Source organism: Schistosoma haematobium, chromosome 1 (genome assembly GCF_000699445.3).
Source record: "Schistosoma haematobium chromosome 1, whole genome shotgun sequence".
In the NCBI taxonomy this organism is placed as follows: Eukaryota; Metazoa; Platyhelminthes; class Trematoda; order Strigeidida; family Schistosomatidae; genus Schistosoma; species Schistosoma haematobium.
The window spans coordinates 50,730,460-50,749,024 of NC_067196.1; the positions used below are offsets into that span (position 1 = coordinate 50,730,460).

The 18,565-nt window shown below is 29.4% G+C and overlaps 1 protein-coding gene across 2 annotated transcripts; it reads left to right on the forward strand.

Annotated features, from left to right (window-relative positions):
- Window positions 1-1,631: 1,631 nt before the first annotated feature.
- On the forward strand, window positions 1,632-12,765 carry NKX2-1_1 (NK2 homeobox; the record flags this gene model as incomplete). 2 transcript variants are annotated; one of them, XM_051208993.1, is made up of 4 exons in its annotated part: window positions 1,632-1,671; window positions 4,007-4,425; window positions 7,705-8,738; window positions 11,191-12,765. In XM_051208993.1, the coding sequence occupies 4 exons, from the start codon at window positions 1,655-1,657 to the stop codon at window positions 12,763-12,765; spliced, it is 3,045 nt and encodes a 1,014-aa protein (XP_051074407.1). The 2 variants fall into 2 exon arrangements, with proteins under 2 accessions (XP_051074407.1, XP_035590221.2); XM_035734013.2 differs by lacking the exon at window positions 1,632-1,671 and having other exon boundaries at window positions 3,951-4,425.
- Window positions 12,766-18,565: the final 5,800 nt, after the last annotated feature.

The following is an 18,565-nucleotide window of genomic DNA, read 5'->3' on the forward strand; positions in this document are numbered from 1 at the left end:
ACAAACAATACAAAATGAATTCAGACCCACTATGTTTGAAATCATTTAATTTTGCTCAATGCAACAAGACTTAAAAATAATTTATTGATCTATCTTGATCATTTCGATCCGTAATTTCAACCATAAAATTGTGATAATGCTAATAGTAATAATAATTATTATTATTATTTCGATTCGATTTCACATTTCATTGGTTGAAAATAGAGAAAGTTAAAGATTTTACAACTAACCAATTAGGTTTCTATGCGTACGGATAACTAAACCAATTGTATTTGTGTGTGATTTGTTTTATACTATTAATTCGTTTAAAAGAAAATTTAAAGGATAGAAATTGGCATAGAAGTTTTTTTTTACCGCTTCATAAATTCACCAATAAAATAATAGTAAATTATATGTCTATTGTATAGCTTAACAGTAGAAGGTAGACTAGGATAAGTTGATTAGAAAATTGGAAGAATAAGAAAAAGCTATTGAGAGAAAAAATAGGGTGGGAGGAGAAAGTTAAATGAGAAGCAAAATAGTTCACTGTCCTTATATAAAAAAGGAACTAAGAGTCATAGAAGTGGCACTCATAACTTTCGAAATATACTTATCTAACTCTCTAGTGACCAATTGGAGAACCATCAAAAATACTCTTGAATTTGTTTAGAAGATATTCAAATTCGTCGATTACCGGTGGTTATCTATACACAATTTTTTGAAAACATCCATTTGATTTCATTCATAGTCTTATCAAAACACCCTCCTAACGATTTCTAGATGATGGGAGTGCTTTTTTTAAAAATTAAAGTGATCCAAGTATAATTGACTCATAAAAACTGGATTTTTCTATCAAAACGATTCCCCTCCTCTCTCTCCTTACCAACTCTAGTGTTTTAAGTTCTCAAAGAATATAAAAAACGAAATACCATTATCTATCATACTGAGACTAACATTTTTACCCCTATTAACAGATTCACATACACACCAACATATATATACATAACCATTCATACGTAAAGATTATCCACCAATCGAACAAGGATATATATTTGTATGTGTGTCCTAGAGAATAACAAGCAATAATAATAACAAAAATAAATAAATCAGAACTTGAAACAATTCAAGTGATTTTAGTTCAAGTAGTGCTCATTCGCCTCATTCATATCCAACTAACAAGAGAATTCGTTCTTAGCAGAAAGATTTTTTTCTAAAACAATAACTATAATTTTTGAAGTGTACTTTTCGCCCTCTCTCACTCTATCTCTCGTGCGCGCGCCCACTTTGGCACTCAACACATTATTCAACGGCATCTCAAAGAACAGTTGTAGTGATACTCAATTAAACACTTCAAAAAAACTTTTTAAAAATCATATCATCCATTGGGAGACTCTTGATACAATAACAGGAAGAAGAAGTGAAAGAAGGCGAAAAAAATATTTTGCTCTATACGGACATTTGTATTTTCAAGTGTAATTAACACAGTCATCCTCTTCATCGTCATCGTAATCATCATTATCGTTATCATCTTATGTTTAATTGATTCTGATTTTTTTCAATAATTATCTACATAATCATCATCATCACCGTCAAGAATATTCTTCATTAAAACAAACTTGAAGGAATCTTCAATATTATTCTACGATAGACCTCTTGAAATTTTAATAACACAATAATGGATCCACAATTATTGTAAGTCAATTGTTATTCTCAATCAAGATAATAATAGTGATATATATATATATTACATTCTGGGAATATATGCCTAATTACAGACATGTTCAAATTGATAAATATTCTGTAAAATACAATGAGAATGTTTGAAGTTACCTTCTCATTCTCTTGAATCAATACTTTAAGTTTTTGTAACTGATTTTACCTCAATTACAAGATTTTTTGTCTTTTATGACTTTAAGCCACAAATTTTGTGTTATGTTTAATGATTTACATTACTCGATTATTTAATTAAGGGTAGCTAATGAAATGTGTGATCATTTAATTGAAATACAAGTATTTAATACTCTCAAGTCTCAGTTTAGCTGCCCGGAAAGTATCCTAGTCCTCACTCAGATCATTTGGTTTCTGTAGCGAATAGATATTTGGTGACTCCTTGTACCAATGGTTATGTGTTTCAATGAATAAATAATATATACTTTAGTGCACTAAATCAATGTCTCCAATATAACAAAATACATAAGATTCATATAATAAAATATGAATAAGAGAATTGTTTTTTATCTTATGCCTAAAATGAATTTCTGTTACATTGTATTGACAATTTCACAACTACATTTAACTAAAAAGAAGTACTTGTATTCAAAATAATCAAAACTTACTTCATCAACCTAAAGAAATGAAAACAAGATCCAGTAAGATGTGTGTTTAATTGTAAAATCGATAATGTGCTTTACCTGAATGTAACCTATGTCGATTAATTTTAATAATTAATATACACATTTGTACAATAGTAATTACAATCTAATTTTTAAATTAATAAATGAATTGATGAATGTGAATGAGAAAATAATTATGTTAGATGTTAAAGTAGCGTTTGTATTTCAGCAAATATTAGTAATATTATTTATAAGTAATTCCTTTTCTGTAAATAGATAATTGATCGATAGAATTCGATCAGCACAAATGAAAAACCTGGAAGCAGTGGATAGCCGTTTTATCCTAGTATGTGACTCCTCAGTTAGAACAAAATGACCGTCCAGTGCTTCCAGGTTTTCATTGGTGGCCTAGCATAGATCGACTCATTAATTCAACTATTAAAAATTACTATAATCTCCATAAACTCTATTCTAATAGCAAATGAGAAAAACTTGAGATGTATGACGTTGGTCACTATTCAGTGATTAATCAATTGTGAAGAATATTCATATATGAGCAAAGATGGATGGTGGTTACCAGTGGAGTCCAGGATGTGCGTTTCATCCTATTCGGGACTGCTCATTTGGGTGCCCCTTCATCCCACAGTCGATGTTGTGAATATCGAAGCAATCCGCACAGGACGCATATGTTCTAATATGACACTGATCAATTCCAGTCCTAAATATCAATGGGAAGATACAAACAAACATTACAAAAATGAATATTCACGTATGATATATGTTTTTTAATTCTTCAGCTTAACATTATTTCATAAGTTTTCAGTTGTTGACTTCATTTATTATTTTATTTTGAGTATTCTTCCTATACTTAACTAACTACTAAAAATGATATTTTATAAGTGCTTACATTTTACACCTTGCTATTCTTTTACATTACTTTACTGCATGAATTGTAATGGCTCCATTCCAATTATTCACATTCAATTATGCCTATTGTTTCATACTATTTTTTACCCCAATGTAAAATCCTAATACATATTTGGTTGTAAGCAGCTGACGAGAAACCTTGAAATAAAATGAATTCATACTGTTTTGCATCAATCTTTATTCTTTATTTAAAGTTTTATAATTATTTTTACTGGTTAAGTGACACTCAAATTATATTTCAAGATTACTTACCTTACTTATAGTGCTCGTGAATTAAGGCAATATCAAGGTAATACGCACAGTATGCATATATCCTAATAAGAGACTGATCAATTACAGTCCTAAACATCAATTGGAAGATTCAAGAAATCAATACCAAATGAATTTAAACTTCACCCGATCGCACAAGCAAGTGGTCATCAGGGCTCAGTAGCTAAGTGGATAATGTAATGGCGTTTGAAGCGAACGGTAATGGGCTAGAGTCCCGGAGTGAACGTCAACTCTGAAATGCAGGTACATCTAACTAACGAGTTCCAAAATGGACGAAACTCGCATCCTGGATTCCACTGCTAGTCACTATCCATCTTTGCAGATGTATATAAACGATTGAAGTAATACTATTGAATCATACAGATTGATTATCGCATTGCAATTTATTCAATGAAATTCTATTAGCATTAATGACTGTAAAAATATGGCAATGATTAATCAATGAAATGGTCTAAATATTCTTTTTCATTGTCTTATTTTAATTTAACATTTAACAGAGCTCAAAGTTTCAACATTAATGATGTATCAAATAATCAAACGAATAATTTGAAACTATCTGGTGAACATCTCAATGAACATTCACCAAAAACAAATGATCCAACTGGAGGATTTCTATCAAATCATTCATCAATGTCTAATCATAGTAATCGTATGAGCGCATTATTTTGGCCTGGACAACAACAATCGAATCAACTTATAGATGAAAATTCTCCAACAAATAATGATAATTTAATTATTGGTTCTAATCCTGGATATAGTGGTCATTCGAATTCACTAGATATGAATCCAATTGAACCAAGTGTATTACATTCAGTGAATGCTGTTTCCGCAGCAGCCGCTTCTTCATGGTATGGTGTTGCGGCAGCAGCCGCTGTTGCTAATGACCCACGTCTAAATAATGAATATAATGAATATGGTAAGTTATGGGTTATATAGTGCTGTTTTTCTGTCTTTTTTCGTCGTTTCTGATGTTTAAAATATCTAAAGATTCCTCTATTTTTTGTAAAATGTTTGGTGAAATCATATTTTAAGCTATATTGTTTCATATAAATGTGATGGACATATTTACACAGTGTGTTATCTGAAGGTTTTACACATTTGAACATTCGATTTGTGTGTATTTATCAAAGAGACTTCCATCTAATCATATCATTTTAATTCATATAACATGTTATTAATCTAGCCTACTAATTCTTAATTAATCAGTTTATTATTTACATTCCACCGAAAATGATTCTGTTCAGACTGACGGACATGATTATTTTCATCAAAACTTTAGACAATTTACCAAATTGTCTAAAAACGATTATGAACTAGATGTGGAACATAAGTCTTCTAAATCTTAATTTGAAGCCAAAGATGCTTAACTTTTAATTCACCATTCAATAGTTTATATTTCTAGAATTTTTTTAAACATCCTGTCATCTCGAATTATAACTAAGAGATCTTATGCTAATCGTGACACTATTAAGTTTCGAGTTAAATCTTGTGTGAGATCGTGAATGAATATTATTGAGAAGGACTAAATGGAACAAACTGTCCAATACACTGTAGTATTTATTTAATTCTTCAAATAATGTTTCTTCATAATGAAAGTTTTAATAAAATATCTACTCAAGCATTAAGCTAAATTATATTTTAAAGATAGTTAATGGCTAGTAGTGGAATCCAGGATGTGAGTTTCGCCCTATTTGGGATTCGTCAGCTGGATGTACCTGCATCTCAGAGTTGATGTTTCATCATGTATATCATGAATTGTATGAATTACAATCATTTATAGAAAAATTAAATTTAACCCATATACATTGATTAATCAATCTATTAAAAAAACATTATCTCTTATACTGTTATACAACAAACCGTAGAGAAAATTTATAGATTAGATTCACTTTATTATATCTTATAAATAGACTACCATTATATCAAAATATAGGAATCTAGTTTGAATAGTCAACTCACAAACAAAGCCACTGAATCAAATGATTAAGCTACTTACTGACAATAATACTAATAATCCTATTTATGATAGATTAAAAAAAAGGGAAATGAAAAGACGAAGATCAATCAACAACTTAGTCATTCAGTGTTTATTTTTTACGATCTAATTATTTACCCGCATTATTTATTTTATCAAAAATTTTTATAAAATAAAAAATAAATCTATTTTTTGTAATTGAAATTGAATACACTAAGTGAATATGAAAATTTCCCTTATTTTTTTAATTATCCTAAAAGTTAAAAAGATTGAGGTATCATTTCAAACTTAAGATTGATTTAACGGTTTAGAACTGACATTGTAATTTTAAGAGAACCAAGATTTTCCAAAAACTACAAACATTTTAAAAAATTGGTTTTTTTTAAATAAATACCATTTTGAATCTTTCTTTGAATATTCATTTACTATTGAATCCAGAGGTTATGAAACTCCTGAATCTCAAGGATACACTGAATGAATAATTCCATGAGTAATTACTATACTTACACTGTATCATCATCGATTAAAGCAGGGAATAAACTTTTTTTAACTGTTCAGCAATTTGAATCAAAAGTCATTATGAGTATAGCATAAATTCAATCCTCATCGAGTTGATTTTTCGGTTGGTGGTGACACACAAAACAACAATAGTAAAATTTATACTAATGAGCTCTTATTCTATTAATTTATCTACCAATCTATTAATACTAATAATATATATGTGTAGAAATTGACTTTGAGCCACTGTGTGATTTTGTACAATTTTACTATTACGTAACCATTTTTATATTTCATATAAGCTCACGTGACTGTATGTTTAAGTACTGTTCGTGTGCGAAATATACACGTCATATTGTGTTAATTTTTGTATACACAACCATGGGCCAATATTTTTCCCAAGAAAATTTTCTTACAATTAAAATACTTGAGATACATGTAAATAAATAATTGATGTCATTAGAAAACTAATTTTGACAATGATATAATAATAATCGATATTATTATTATTACTATGATTACTACTATTTCTATTACTAAGACACTTTACTTCGCTCGTACAAACAATGATCAATTAATTATACAACGATAAGTGCCTCTCTAGAAAGACTCATGAATGGATAAACAAATTAAATAAATTTTTCCACTAGTTACCATGCTCATAAAAATAATTACAATAATAATAATAGTAATATGGAAACATGGAGGAAAAGCAAACATCCTAAAATAGAAAAAAAGAAACAATCATTTTGGTGCAATTTCTTCACAAGAATTACGTCATCTAAGTTCTGAAGAGAACAACTAATTATCAACTAATTAGATGACTAATTAATCATAGTAACAATTGTTAATCTTACACAGGTGAAATTTTTCATGGAGGATGAAGATGCTACTTAGTAGTGGTAATGGTAATCATGAACATAGGAGAGTGAGAGGAATGCAGTGCAAGAAAAATGTTGGCCAATAACCCAGGTATAAAGTAAAACATGACGAATATTCTTTTGAATCCAGCAAATAAAGGATTTGTAACTTGTGTACGGGAACTTAACGACATAGTTATTCAGTACTCTAAGGGATAGGTCGTTTTTTAATTACATAAACACTGATGATCAAAATGCAATTAATGGAATGCAAAACAACGAATATTTGCATACTATTTAATGATAAAAATTTAATTTAAGCATTTTTTTTAACAGTTCAATTGAAGAACTGATCCTAGTTAGATTACCATTTAAAACCTGAATGACCGTTACATCCTAGGGTAGAGTTTCTTGACAATGCACATGCACCATACTGCGATCGGTCGCATGCGAACGATTAACTTCTGGAACAATGAACCGGGATCAAGTGGTGTACATGTCTAACTTCAGTCAAATCAAATTATTGCGCAACTCCTATCGATTGTCTGTGATGAGTAATTGTCTTACAGTTGATATGGTTGGACATTAATGGTCATGGCTTAGTAATCAGTTATTCTCATGTGAAAGTGAAAGTTATGGGTTTAATTTCCTAATGTTTAGTCATGGATGTGCATTGCCGGGGAGTTTCGTACTAGGATAAAACAACCATCCGGTGTTTCTGTTTTCAATAGTGCTCCATTAAGTGTCAGTTTGTGACGTAAAATATTATAGTCATATTTGTAGATAACTTTTTTTAATTATCTAATCATGATATTTATCATCTTATTCTTTTATTTTATTTCCTTACGTCTGAACTTTACAGTTTCACGTTTAATGGGTGTTACAAATGCTGCTATGGCTTGCAGTTATCCAGGACATTTAAGTCCATCTAGTTTCAGTGGGACATATGGTTTATTAAATAATAATAGTAATAACATTACTGGTCACAATTTCAATGAATTTTCAAATCCTCATTTTATCACAAGAACACGTAATACTAGTCCACGATCGTCTTCATCATCAACTTCAGCAGTACTTAGTGGAACAACTAATATGCCAATGCCTACTGGAACAGGACCATACAACTCTTCTAATAATAACAATAGTAATAATGGGAGATTTACACGAGGAAGATATTCAAATAATCTACTATGTCATTCACCACCAAATACAACACAGTTAAATCATCGTATCGATTCAGTAGATTATCAGAATTCATCAGTAAATACATTTCAAATGAATAATAGTAATATTAACAATATGACCAGCATTAATAATAGTAATACTGCTGCAATGTTAGCGTATGAAAAGCATCAAAAAGCTGTTGCCGTTGCCGCTGCCGCCGCTGCGGCTGTTGCAGCCAACAGTGGGAGTTGTAGCAATGGGAATATTCATTCGCAAATGAATCAGTATTCATTCAATTCTCCATTAAATTCACAATTATATCATCATCAACATCCACATCAACATTCTCTTCCTCAACATCATCATCAATTACAACGTATTCAAGGACAAACAGGTTGTGTGAGTAACAGTCATAATGGTGATACAAATGATTCTATTGGGCCTGGTGGTAACGGTGATGGAAGTGTATCAGTCGCAGCGGCAGCGGCAGCTGCAGTAGCTATGCATTCATTACATAATGCTGCCGCTGTCGCAGTTGGACATACTGGACATTCAATTGGTGTACATACAACTACAAACAATTTTCGCGGTTTATCACAACGTCGTAAACGTCGTGTATTATTTACACAAGCTCAAGTTTATGAATTAGAACGACGTTTTAAACAACAGAAATATTTATCTGCACCAGAAAGAGAACATTTATCACAATTGATTAATTTAACACCGACACAAGTAATTAAATATTATTCTGTATTGTATTTTGTATAATTAAATTTTAATATGATTAAGATAAAGACATTAAAAATTACATAGTTTAACGAAAGGATCTCATTTCAATGAATTTATTATACAGCTGTACAATTATATATATATATATATATATATATATATATATATATACATCATTTTGAGTATTACTTTCATGAGGACATATGAACAATCACGAAAAAAACATTATAATATTATAACAGTTTCTACTTTCTAACAGGTAACTGAATAAATGATGTAGATATGCTAATATGGAATGATATCAGAATTATAGACAAGAAGAAATACGTAAACATTTCGTTTCTGTTTAAAACTGTTAATTGTAAGGTAAACCGATGAATTTACATGATATTATACCTGGAATTAGTAGTTATATTTTCAAGCAATAATTCTCAAGTTTATTTAGAATAATCTTCACTCAAATTCTGCCGTAAATGATTGTTTTAATTATTGTTTCCATAATTAATATCTCATTAAAGTCTTCGATAATTAGTTCCCTGAAATAGATGAACTATTCATAATCTAATATTAAGTAAATATAACTATTTAATTAACGTGATTTTTGTAATCAGAACATACTAATTCAGCCAATGAAATATTATGATATGTAGATTTTATTCATTTCAGATTGATCTCTATTAGGGCACCATTGAAAACTAGGGAACACTGTAAATGTTTCTTTCTAACATTAAACTCCGGATCATATATGAGCTCATGAGAAGTCTTATCATACGATCAAGTAACTTTTCAATGTTCTCTGGTTTTATTAACATCTTAACTGAGATCAACATACAATAAATATAACTGAATTAATCTCCAGAAAACCGCTTTAACTAAACATTATTACTGTTTTCTTGCCATTCTTCATAACACCAAAGAATATTTTTAAAACACAAACCATCCTTATTTATTGATTTAATTTATTTTGTCTTTCTACAAATCGGTTTCTAAAATATTTATATCAACAAGTTAAAACGTGAACCAATTAAGCTGTTATATAGATGCATTATGTTGAATTCTGTGAAATGTCAGTCAACTTTATACAAAAGTAAAATGTATACGTACATGTATTCGATTCTTATTGTGAATATATTATTCTATACATATGTGTACACGTATAAGTTCTATGAACAAGAACTAGGCAATAGAATCTACAATACACATATATGTAGTAAAATAACAACTAATCAATATTTGTTCCACAGAAAGAGTGAAGTGTTTAAAGTGGTAGACCGTTTATCAGAGATCAGAGAGTTATTTTTTTTTATTGTTTGAAAACTACCCAAACTCATCTTGTATTGTATCATGTAAATCATTATATTAACTATGGTTATTGTATAAGGACTAAGTGTATTACATTGTGAATTGAATTAATCAAATACTTTCGTCAATTGATGACTATTAACTCAATGATACCAATATTTACTTTATCGACCGTAACCTTGTACAAAGCTGTTAAGTAATAACAATAATATAAAACTGAAGTTGGTTAATTTTAGGTGGTTGAAAGTAGTCAACAAGAAACCCTAGACCTTTAATTTCGTACAATTTGAAATTCACCAATAAAGTATACCTGTAAACTTGGTAGAGCTGATGATGTTTGTGGAATTCAGTCAGTTGTTATTCAAAATAGTAAATAATTTGAAGTATAGTTTATCATCTATTGTTTTCTTCAAAATCACATCTAGTTGTATAGTATGTAATTATTTCAATATCATCCTAATAACATTTATTTCACCCGTAAATATCTTATAATAATCTATTTTATTAATTTATCATAGAAATGATCTAACTTATCACCAAATGATGTGATTATTTAAGATGAGATAACTAACTTATATACAAATATTACAACCAAATTGTACTGTTTTGTTGGCTATGCACATGTGTGCGTGAATAATAAGTGATGGAAATTTTTCAAAAGTACCTTAATACTTGGGTAGCAATTAAATTTACAATGAAATTCTAATGTGTCATAGTTGAAGCCAAATTGATCAAGTTTCATATCTCATCGGATGGAAAAGTTTAATTGCATTCTAAAGATCGTCCAGTTGATCTTCTTTTTTAAAATTTCAATTTGAGTTACCAACTCTGTGTCTGTAACTAAGAATTCTATTCTCTTAATATACAATTATTTTGGCAATTTAAGATCATTTACAATCCACATAAATTATTTTGTACTAAACACTTTATCAGTCTTTACTTTAAGCTAAATATGTCTATTAATCTTCTGACGATATAAAGACTATATTTGACTATATAATTAACAGTACTTTAAGGTCTTTTCGAATTCATGCACAATTTACTTCATTTTATGTAATAATCAATTAATCAGTTTGATTAAAAGTTCCAAGTTTATTCATTTAATGTATTTTTGTAAAAATTCTTATGATTTTCGAAATTTCACTCATTTCAGGTGAAAATATGGTTTCAAAATCATCGTTATAAATGTAAACGTGCACAAAAAGATAAAGAGACTTCATCAATCAGTGATCATCATTCGACTACAGCAAACACAATGGATTTAAGAAATGATTCAATCAATTCAAATCATTTATCTATACAAAATACTACATCATCAATAGCAACAACACTATTCAATCGTAGATTAACACAGGATTTATTAGATAATCGTTTATTATCATCGAGTACTAATATAAATGTTATAAATAATCGTAAGCTGAATCAGACCAACATAACTGATCATCATTCAATCGGTTCAGATTTATCAAATTGTTCAGAATCATTATCTATTGAAGAATATCACAATGATAATCATCCTTCTCATTTGATGCAAACAATAAATAATGAAAAAATGCAACTACATAGTTCTGATTTTATACAAAAATCAAGACAAACATGCATTACTGATACTGATTGCATTTCATCGTCATTACGTTGTAATGATGATAGAAATGAAGTAAATTTGACAAAAAATTCAATTATGATGGCACAATCACAAAATCAACTTCATTCACATCAATTAATAAATGATACACCGACTGGATTTTTTGGTTATAATGATTTATTATTGAATCCTAATAATTATACATTAAAACAAGGCAGATCAATGTTCAATTATGCAACAAATCATTTATCTTCAACACCGATACCTTTACCATCTAATCTTCAATCATCATATGAAAATGGACGCAATGAAAGCATATCACCAAGAAGTAAACTGTCAGAATTAAATAATCCTACTCATCAAATGAATACAGGTAACTATATAAATAATCCATTTACAAACTATCCATTTGTACCAAATACAAATTATTATACAAATTATAATACATCACCATCGTATTTACAGAACTTCCTAGCTGGAACACATCGCACCAGCAATAATGGCAATAACATTAATAATTCGGCTACCGGTTCTTGTTTAGTCGATTCCAGCCCTCCAACCGATGATATAAATGATAATGTTCATAATCAAAATAATAATAATAATGAAAGTGTAATTGAATCTAACTCGATTGATACAAAGAAATCATTGAATTTACCCATAACAACTATATCATCATCACCAATATCAGCAGCAACATCGTCATCATCATCATCATCATCAACCGGTTCATTGGTACTTGCCACTTCTTCATTAAATTCACATACAGATTTCAATAAAACATCATCAATATTTCAATCAATACGATCAACAACACCAAATCATATAAAAAATTATTCAATTACACCTACAATCACCGAAACCATAAATAATAATGTCAATTGTACAACAAATGATCGATTAAACATTGAACGACATAAATATTCAATGAAATCTAATGAAACTGAAAAACAAATTTTAAATAATCATCCAGAAGAGTTAATTGAACCAATTGATGATTGTATTACTTATAAATCATTAATTTCTTTAGATAATGACAATACTACTATTAATACAACTGCTACAACTAATAATAATAGAAATAATCATAATCGATATTCTGATTTCACATCATTTATTACAGGTAGTTTATCAAGAACATAAATATATTACGTAATCATTTTTATGTACAATAAAATATTACTATCAAGTATAAAATTCAATTATAAACTACTCAATAAAACCACAATAGTAATGAATTAATTTATTAAAACAATAATCTAAAGTGATATTTTCTATAGTTTTTTTTAAAAAAAATGAAAAAATAAAAAAATACCAATAATAATTGGTTTTCTTATTTAAAATCAATATTTGATATCTATAAATAAATCAATAAATGAATGAATAACATTTGAATTTTCAATATGATACATATTTGTTCTTCTTTTTATTTAATTTTCAATATTCAATTTAAACAATCAATAACACTTGATTCAAATTTTATTTCATAACTTTTTTGTTGTCAAGATACTTGTTAAACAAGAATATTTTCAATTTGTTGTCACAGAATTATTTCTATAATGAATGATAATTTCTCTGTCTAGTATGTGTGCATATACATGTTGGTGCGTTTGTGTGTGTGTGTTTTGTTTTGTTTTTCTCACAACTACAATGGATATTTCACAAATCTCATTAACATCTATTTGATATGGATCATTGTTGCTAATGCATTAGTTATTTTTGGGAAAGTTATTCATTGAAAAATAAAATGAAATTATTAGAAGTTAGAAGATACATCGATGATAGTAAGATAGTATAGTAAATACTTCTGGCTAGACAATATACATAATTTTGATAATGTACATATTTTCTGATGGATGTTTTAATTCATTCTACAAAGTATACCATTCAAATAATATGAATGATAAATGCCTTCTTGAGAATCTATTGTGTTCTTCGGTGTGCAATGCTATCCGAATAGGTTCGATACTTATTGAGTACAGAGACTGTTACCGATGCCGACATAATAATAAAAAATTTTGACAGTAGCACCAATAATAGTATTCATAGTAATAGTATTGATAGCACCACTAGTAGTAGTAATGTGTATAAGATACAACTTAATTTGTTATCTACTTTATTATCAAACCATTTTGCCGTTTATTAATCAACAGATTTTACAGTATAATTTTATAGAAATCATTCAGTCATAAAATACACATAACCAGTTAATTTTCTGATTAAAATTCGGTGAACATGTCACTATTCAGCAATTAGCATTGAGTAAGCTATAATTATTCTCACTGAAGGTGTTATATCATTTCAAATGTAATCTATACTGTGGATTAATATTATAAGGAATTACCCCAAATTTATGATTAATTTCTTATTAGATGGCTGAATGGTGGTCTGTTATCGGCATATTACCAATAAAACCAAAATGATTTGTTAAGAAAAGTTAATAGGAAAAAACCTCCTTGTATAAGACAGTATTTATCATTTGAAAAATGTACATAATCAGTGTGATTAACATGTAAAAACGTTATTATTTAACTGTAATCTTTTTTTTTTTGATTGAGATCATGAACCGATTGATGTTAGACCACCATTGAAAACCTGGAAACACTGGACGGCCATTTCGTTCTATTGTGGGACTCCTCAGCGGTGCGCATCCACGATCCCGCTCGCGGGATTCGAACCCAGGGCCTTCAGTCTCGCGCGCGAATGCATAACACAAATGAAACTTCAAAAAGAAGTCGATTAGATTTTATAATCCTGAAACAGTTACACTTAGTTGAAAGTTTCATTCCATATATTGTTTATTTTATATATCTTACACTATGCTGCGCCAATTTAGTCATGGCTCTAGGTTTTTTTAATGCAAACAAGTAGTAATTTGACTAATATACTAAGCTTAAAGTTATATAATCTGGTTAAATTCTTGTTGGTTATTTAATGACTAGTAAAGCAATTCTATTCAATAACAAGTAGATAGATGGAACTTAAACCGAGAATTTACTGGCTAAAAATGATTGCTTCAACCAGTAAACAAATATCATAAATGTTTAGCCATTACTGTAATTCATAGTTTCGTCTGTGACTAAATAAATTATTCTATTGAAAATCTAATGAGTATATGTCAAACCGTTAGGGCCTGAAAATTCTTTTAAACCATAACTCCAGAAGATCGTTAAATTATTCTCCTTTGTGAAACTGATAGGGAATGTTCGTATTCTGTACTTACGTTGTCCGATTTACAGTTATTCAGCATCAAGCCAGATAGACATTTCTGAAGAAGTAACAAACAATGATGAAGTCTATCGGGAATTCCCAAAAGAAACAGTACAAAATACTAAGACATCTTCACTGCAAACAAGTGATTACCAGCTAACTTGAGGTACAAAAAAACCCAATCAATATTAGTAAGAACTCATTTTAGTTGGTCGAATGTATGAGAATTTTTTCTGATAATTCACTGTGATGAAACCACTTGAGGAAAGCAAACAACCTAATTAATAGCTGAAGGCAATAATTACAATTCTCGGTTTACATGATCCACAGAATTTGCATTGAAAATTTTAAAACACTGTTATATGTTTTGTATGTATACTTGGATATTTGTGATAGTGTGTAAAGAGTGAAGAAGCTATCTTTTGTGTCAATGTCTACATATAACTAACAGCTTGTGAAGTGATCCCTTAAGCGAATTTTTAATTATCTCTTTTAAATATTTATAAACATCAAGATATCAATTCTTAATATTAAAAAACCACTTAGACCTAGTTGAAGTGGTACAGTAACTATTCGATAAATTTATTGATAACTGATGAATCTCTATCTTGAGCGTCTTTGTCCTATACGAAGATAGAAAGGTATATACAACGTATATATAAACAGTTTTAAGTAACTAACCTCCTACTGACCACTTAAAGTCTATCCTTAAATAACATTGAACATAGTGAATAAGTATAACGAAATACACACACATATTGGGATGGTGAATCCATGTTATTTATGAAATAAACAGCCTATAGAATAGTTTTATGTCTTAATTATGCTCCATTATGTATTAATTAGTTTAAACTGATTAGCCTGACAATAAGACTAAAAATAGTCGTAATAATAAGGGAAATTTTAATTTGTACTCATGGTTAACTATTTTTTAAAAATTCAATATTTCATGATATTGATGGATGAAAAGTAAATAGATGGATGGATAGTTTCGTTAAAATGAAATAACATCTGGTTACGTATTCATGTTTACTGATCGATTTTTCACGGTTCCTCTGTTAATGATGTTAGTTGTAGTTTATTTTGTTTTAATGGTTGAATTCATCAGTCTATCTAAACTAGATCACCATTGAAAATCTGGAAGCACTGAACGGCCACTTTGTCTTAGTATGGGATTCTTCAGCAGTGCTCACCCACAATCCTATATTCAAGAATTAAACTTGAGACATTCGATCTCGCGCTCTAGACCACTGAGTCGATATCCAGCGGTGTTAATGTCTAAATTCAATCGATCTATGATCATATGCAACCCTTCATCTATTGTCTGAAGTGAATATTTGTTTCTACCCGACAAGAATTGGACTCCACCTGGTCACCGCTTCCCATTAGAACTTCAGGAAATCCATCTTGAATCTGTCCACTAGTAAGCACATGATGATTATTATCGGAATGGGGGTTTGTGGGGATTGTAGCAATTTTAATAGTTAAATCCACTATTTCGTTTGTTTGAGGTTTTGTTTATCTTACTATTGTTGTAGACAATCACAATGGTAATGTTACCTTTTCACCAATCCTTCAGATTTCCATAGAATTGAATTGCTTTTTATTTAAACAAGCCAGATTATAATGATATTTCTAAGAGTACACGACTAAAATAACCAAGCTGATATACTAATAACAAGTAAAAAGAATAGAAACAGCCAACAGAATAGAGAAACTGATAACAAATAGTGGTAAATACGTTTTTGTTCAAATACTGAGATATAATACTATGAGTTGGAAAATACCAGAGTTTATTATGTGAGCACACATGAAGAATAGGAAGACAAAGAGTGAACGAAAGACAACATGATTATTCGTTCACATTTCGCGAATTTTTACTTTTATTAAAGTTGCATTGATCAATATAGGATATTTAAATGATTCACTTTTTTTAAAATATGATGTTCAATACTGTCAAATATGATGTAAATTTGATAACACACTCAATGGATGATGTAAATGAAACCTCTCGGAATAGAGCTTATTCTATGACTATCAGAAAATTCTAATTAATTGGTAAAAAGTAAATCAGTCCCATTAAATACTTTGTGACTTTCAATTATTATTTAAATCGTAAGCAAACTGTAAATGATTGAATACATTGTAACAGGTTTCTTTATCCCTCACCACGAATCAATTAATCATTACGAATATGGTTGATTTGTCCCAATTATTTACCATCCTCGTCCAACATTACGGTAGATTATTATTTTTTTTCATTCTCTAATTTGGCTGTAGACATACGTTATTGAAGAGCTCCATGCTCGAAAGAAACAGTAAATACTTATTTACTTACTTACGCCTATTATCCCTCATGCAGGAGCATAGGCCGCTCGCCAGCATTCGCCATCAAACTCTTTCCTTTCCACTTGTTTCCAGTTGCTATCTATCCTTTTCAAATCCGCTATCAACTCTCGTCGCAATGTGTTCTTTGGCCTACCTCTTTTCCGTTCTCCTTGAGTATTACAAGTTAGCACTTGCTTCGTGATGTAGTTTGATGATTTCCATGATGTATGTTCTATCTAATTCCAACTTCTTTTCCTAATTTAAATAACAACTAAGTACGTACTAATTTACGTGCATCCTCCCAACTGATATCGACCCATGAAAAAAACATATACGTACTTAACCATGCTCCTTAGAACCTATCAAACTAAAAGTTTTCACTGGTTTCGAAAATAATTCATTTTAAAAGGAACGATTTGTTATTTATTCTTATCTTCTAAAATTTAATAATCTAACAGTTTTGTCACGAAAATTCTCAATTTTCCAGCTCAATACACAGAGAATACATGTATTTGTATAGTCGATTATTTACAGTTATGATGACAATGTCGGTAAAACAAGTGATTCGTAATCTAACATGCAAACAAAACACAACAATCTCAACAACACTTAATTCATATGATTATTTATAAAGTTAATTAGTAATTAAGTCAACTGACTTAGGCTGCCTACTGCATTCGTATTTATCAACGTCATGATGGAATTCATAGGAATACAACAAGAGTTGTGTTCATTCTAATCATAAGCTATGGAAATAGCTGCAGTATATATATATATATATATATATATATATATATAATTTACCCATGTTATTTTCTGTTTTCTTAAATTTTTTAAAGACTTTAACAGCAATACAAAAGAAAGGGGTCAATGGTATTTCATGCTTTTATAGAAGAACAAGGTAAGATAGCACGCACATGTAAAAAAACGATAGTCAAGGCGAGAGAGAGAGATGTAAATAAAACATTTCTCACACGTAGTTATTTCATGTTGTAATAATTTCCATTCACCACAGGATACTTAGATAATTTGTGTTTATTGACGATATCTTTATTTATTTTATAAAATAAATCATCTGACTAATATAGTCAGGTAATTCATTTTATATAGCTATTTCGTATACTGTCTAGTCTTCTTCAATAATTTACTTGGTTATTTATATGGGATTTTCCTATTCAACAGTGGATTAGTTTCTAAAATTCTTATATTCAGTGTTTAAGTTGTAAAAAACGTGTGAATTTTACTCTAAGGAGGTTAATGTACATTAAGTAATTGATTTGTTAGAGATCATATCTGTCACAGATTCATGTCAATTAAAATACCATTGAAAACCAAAGATCATTGTATGGCTGTTTTGTCTCAGTATTAGATTCGTCAGCATTGCGGACTCACTACCGCACCTGTT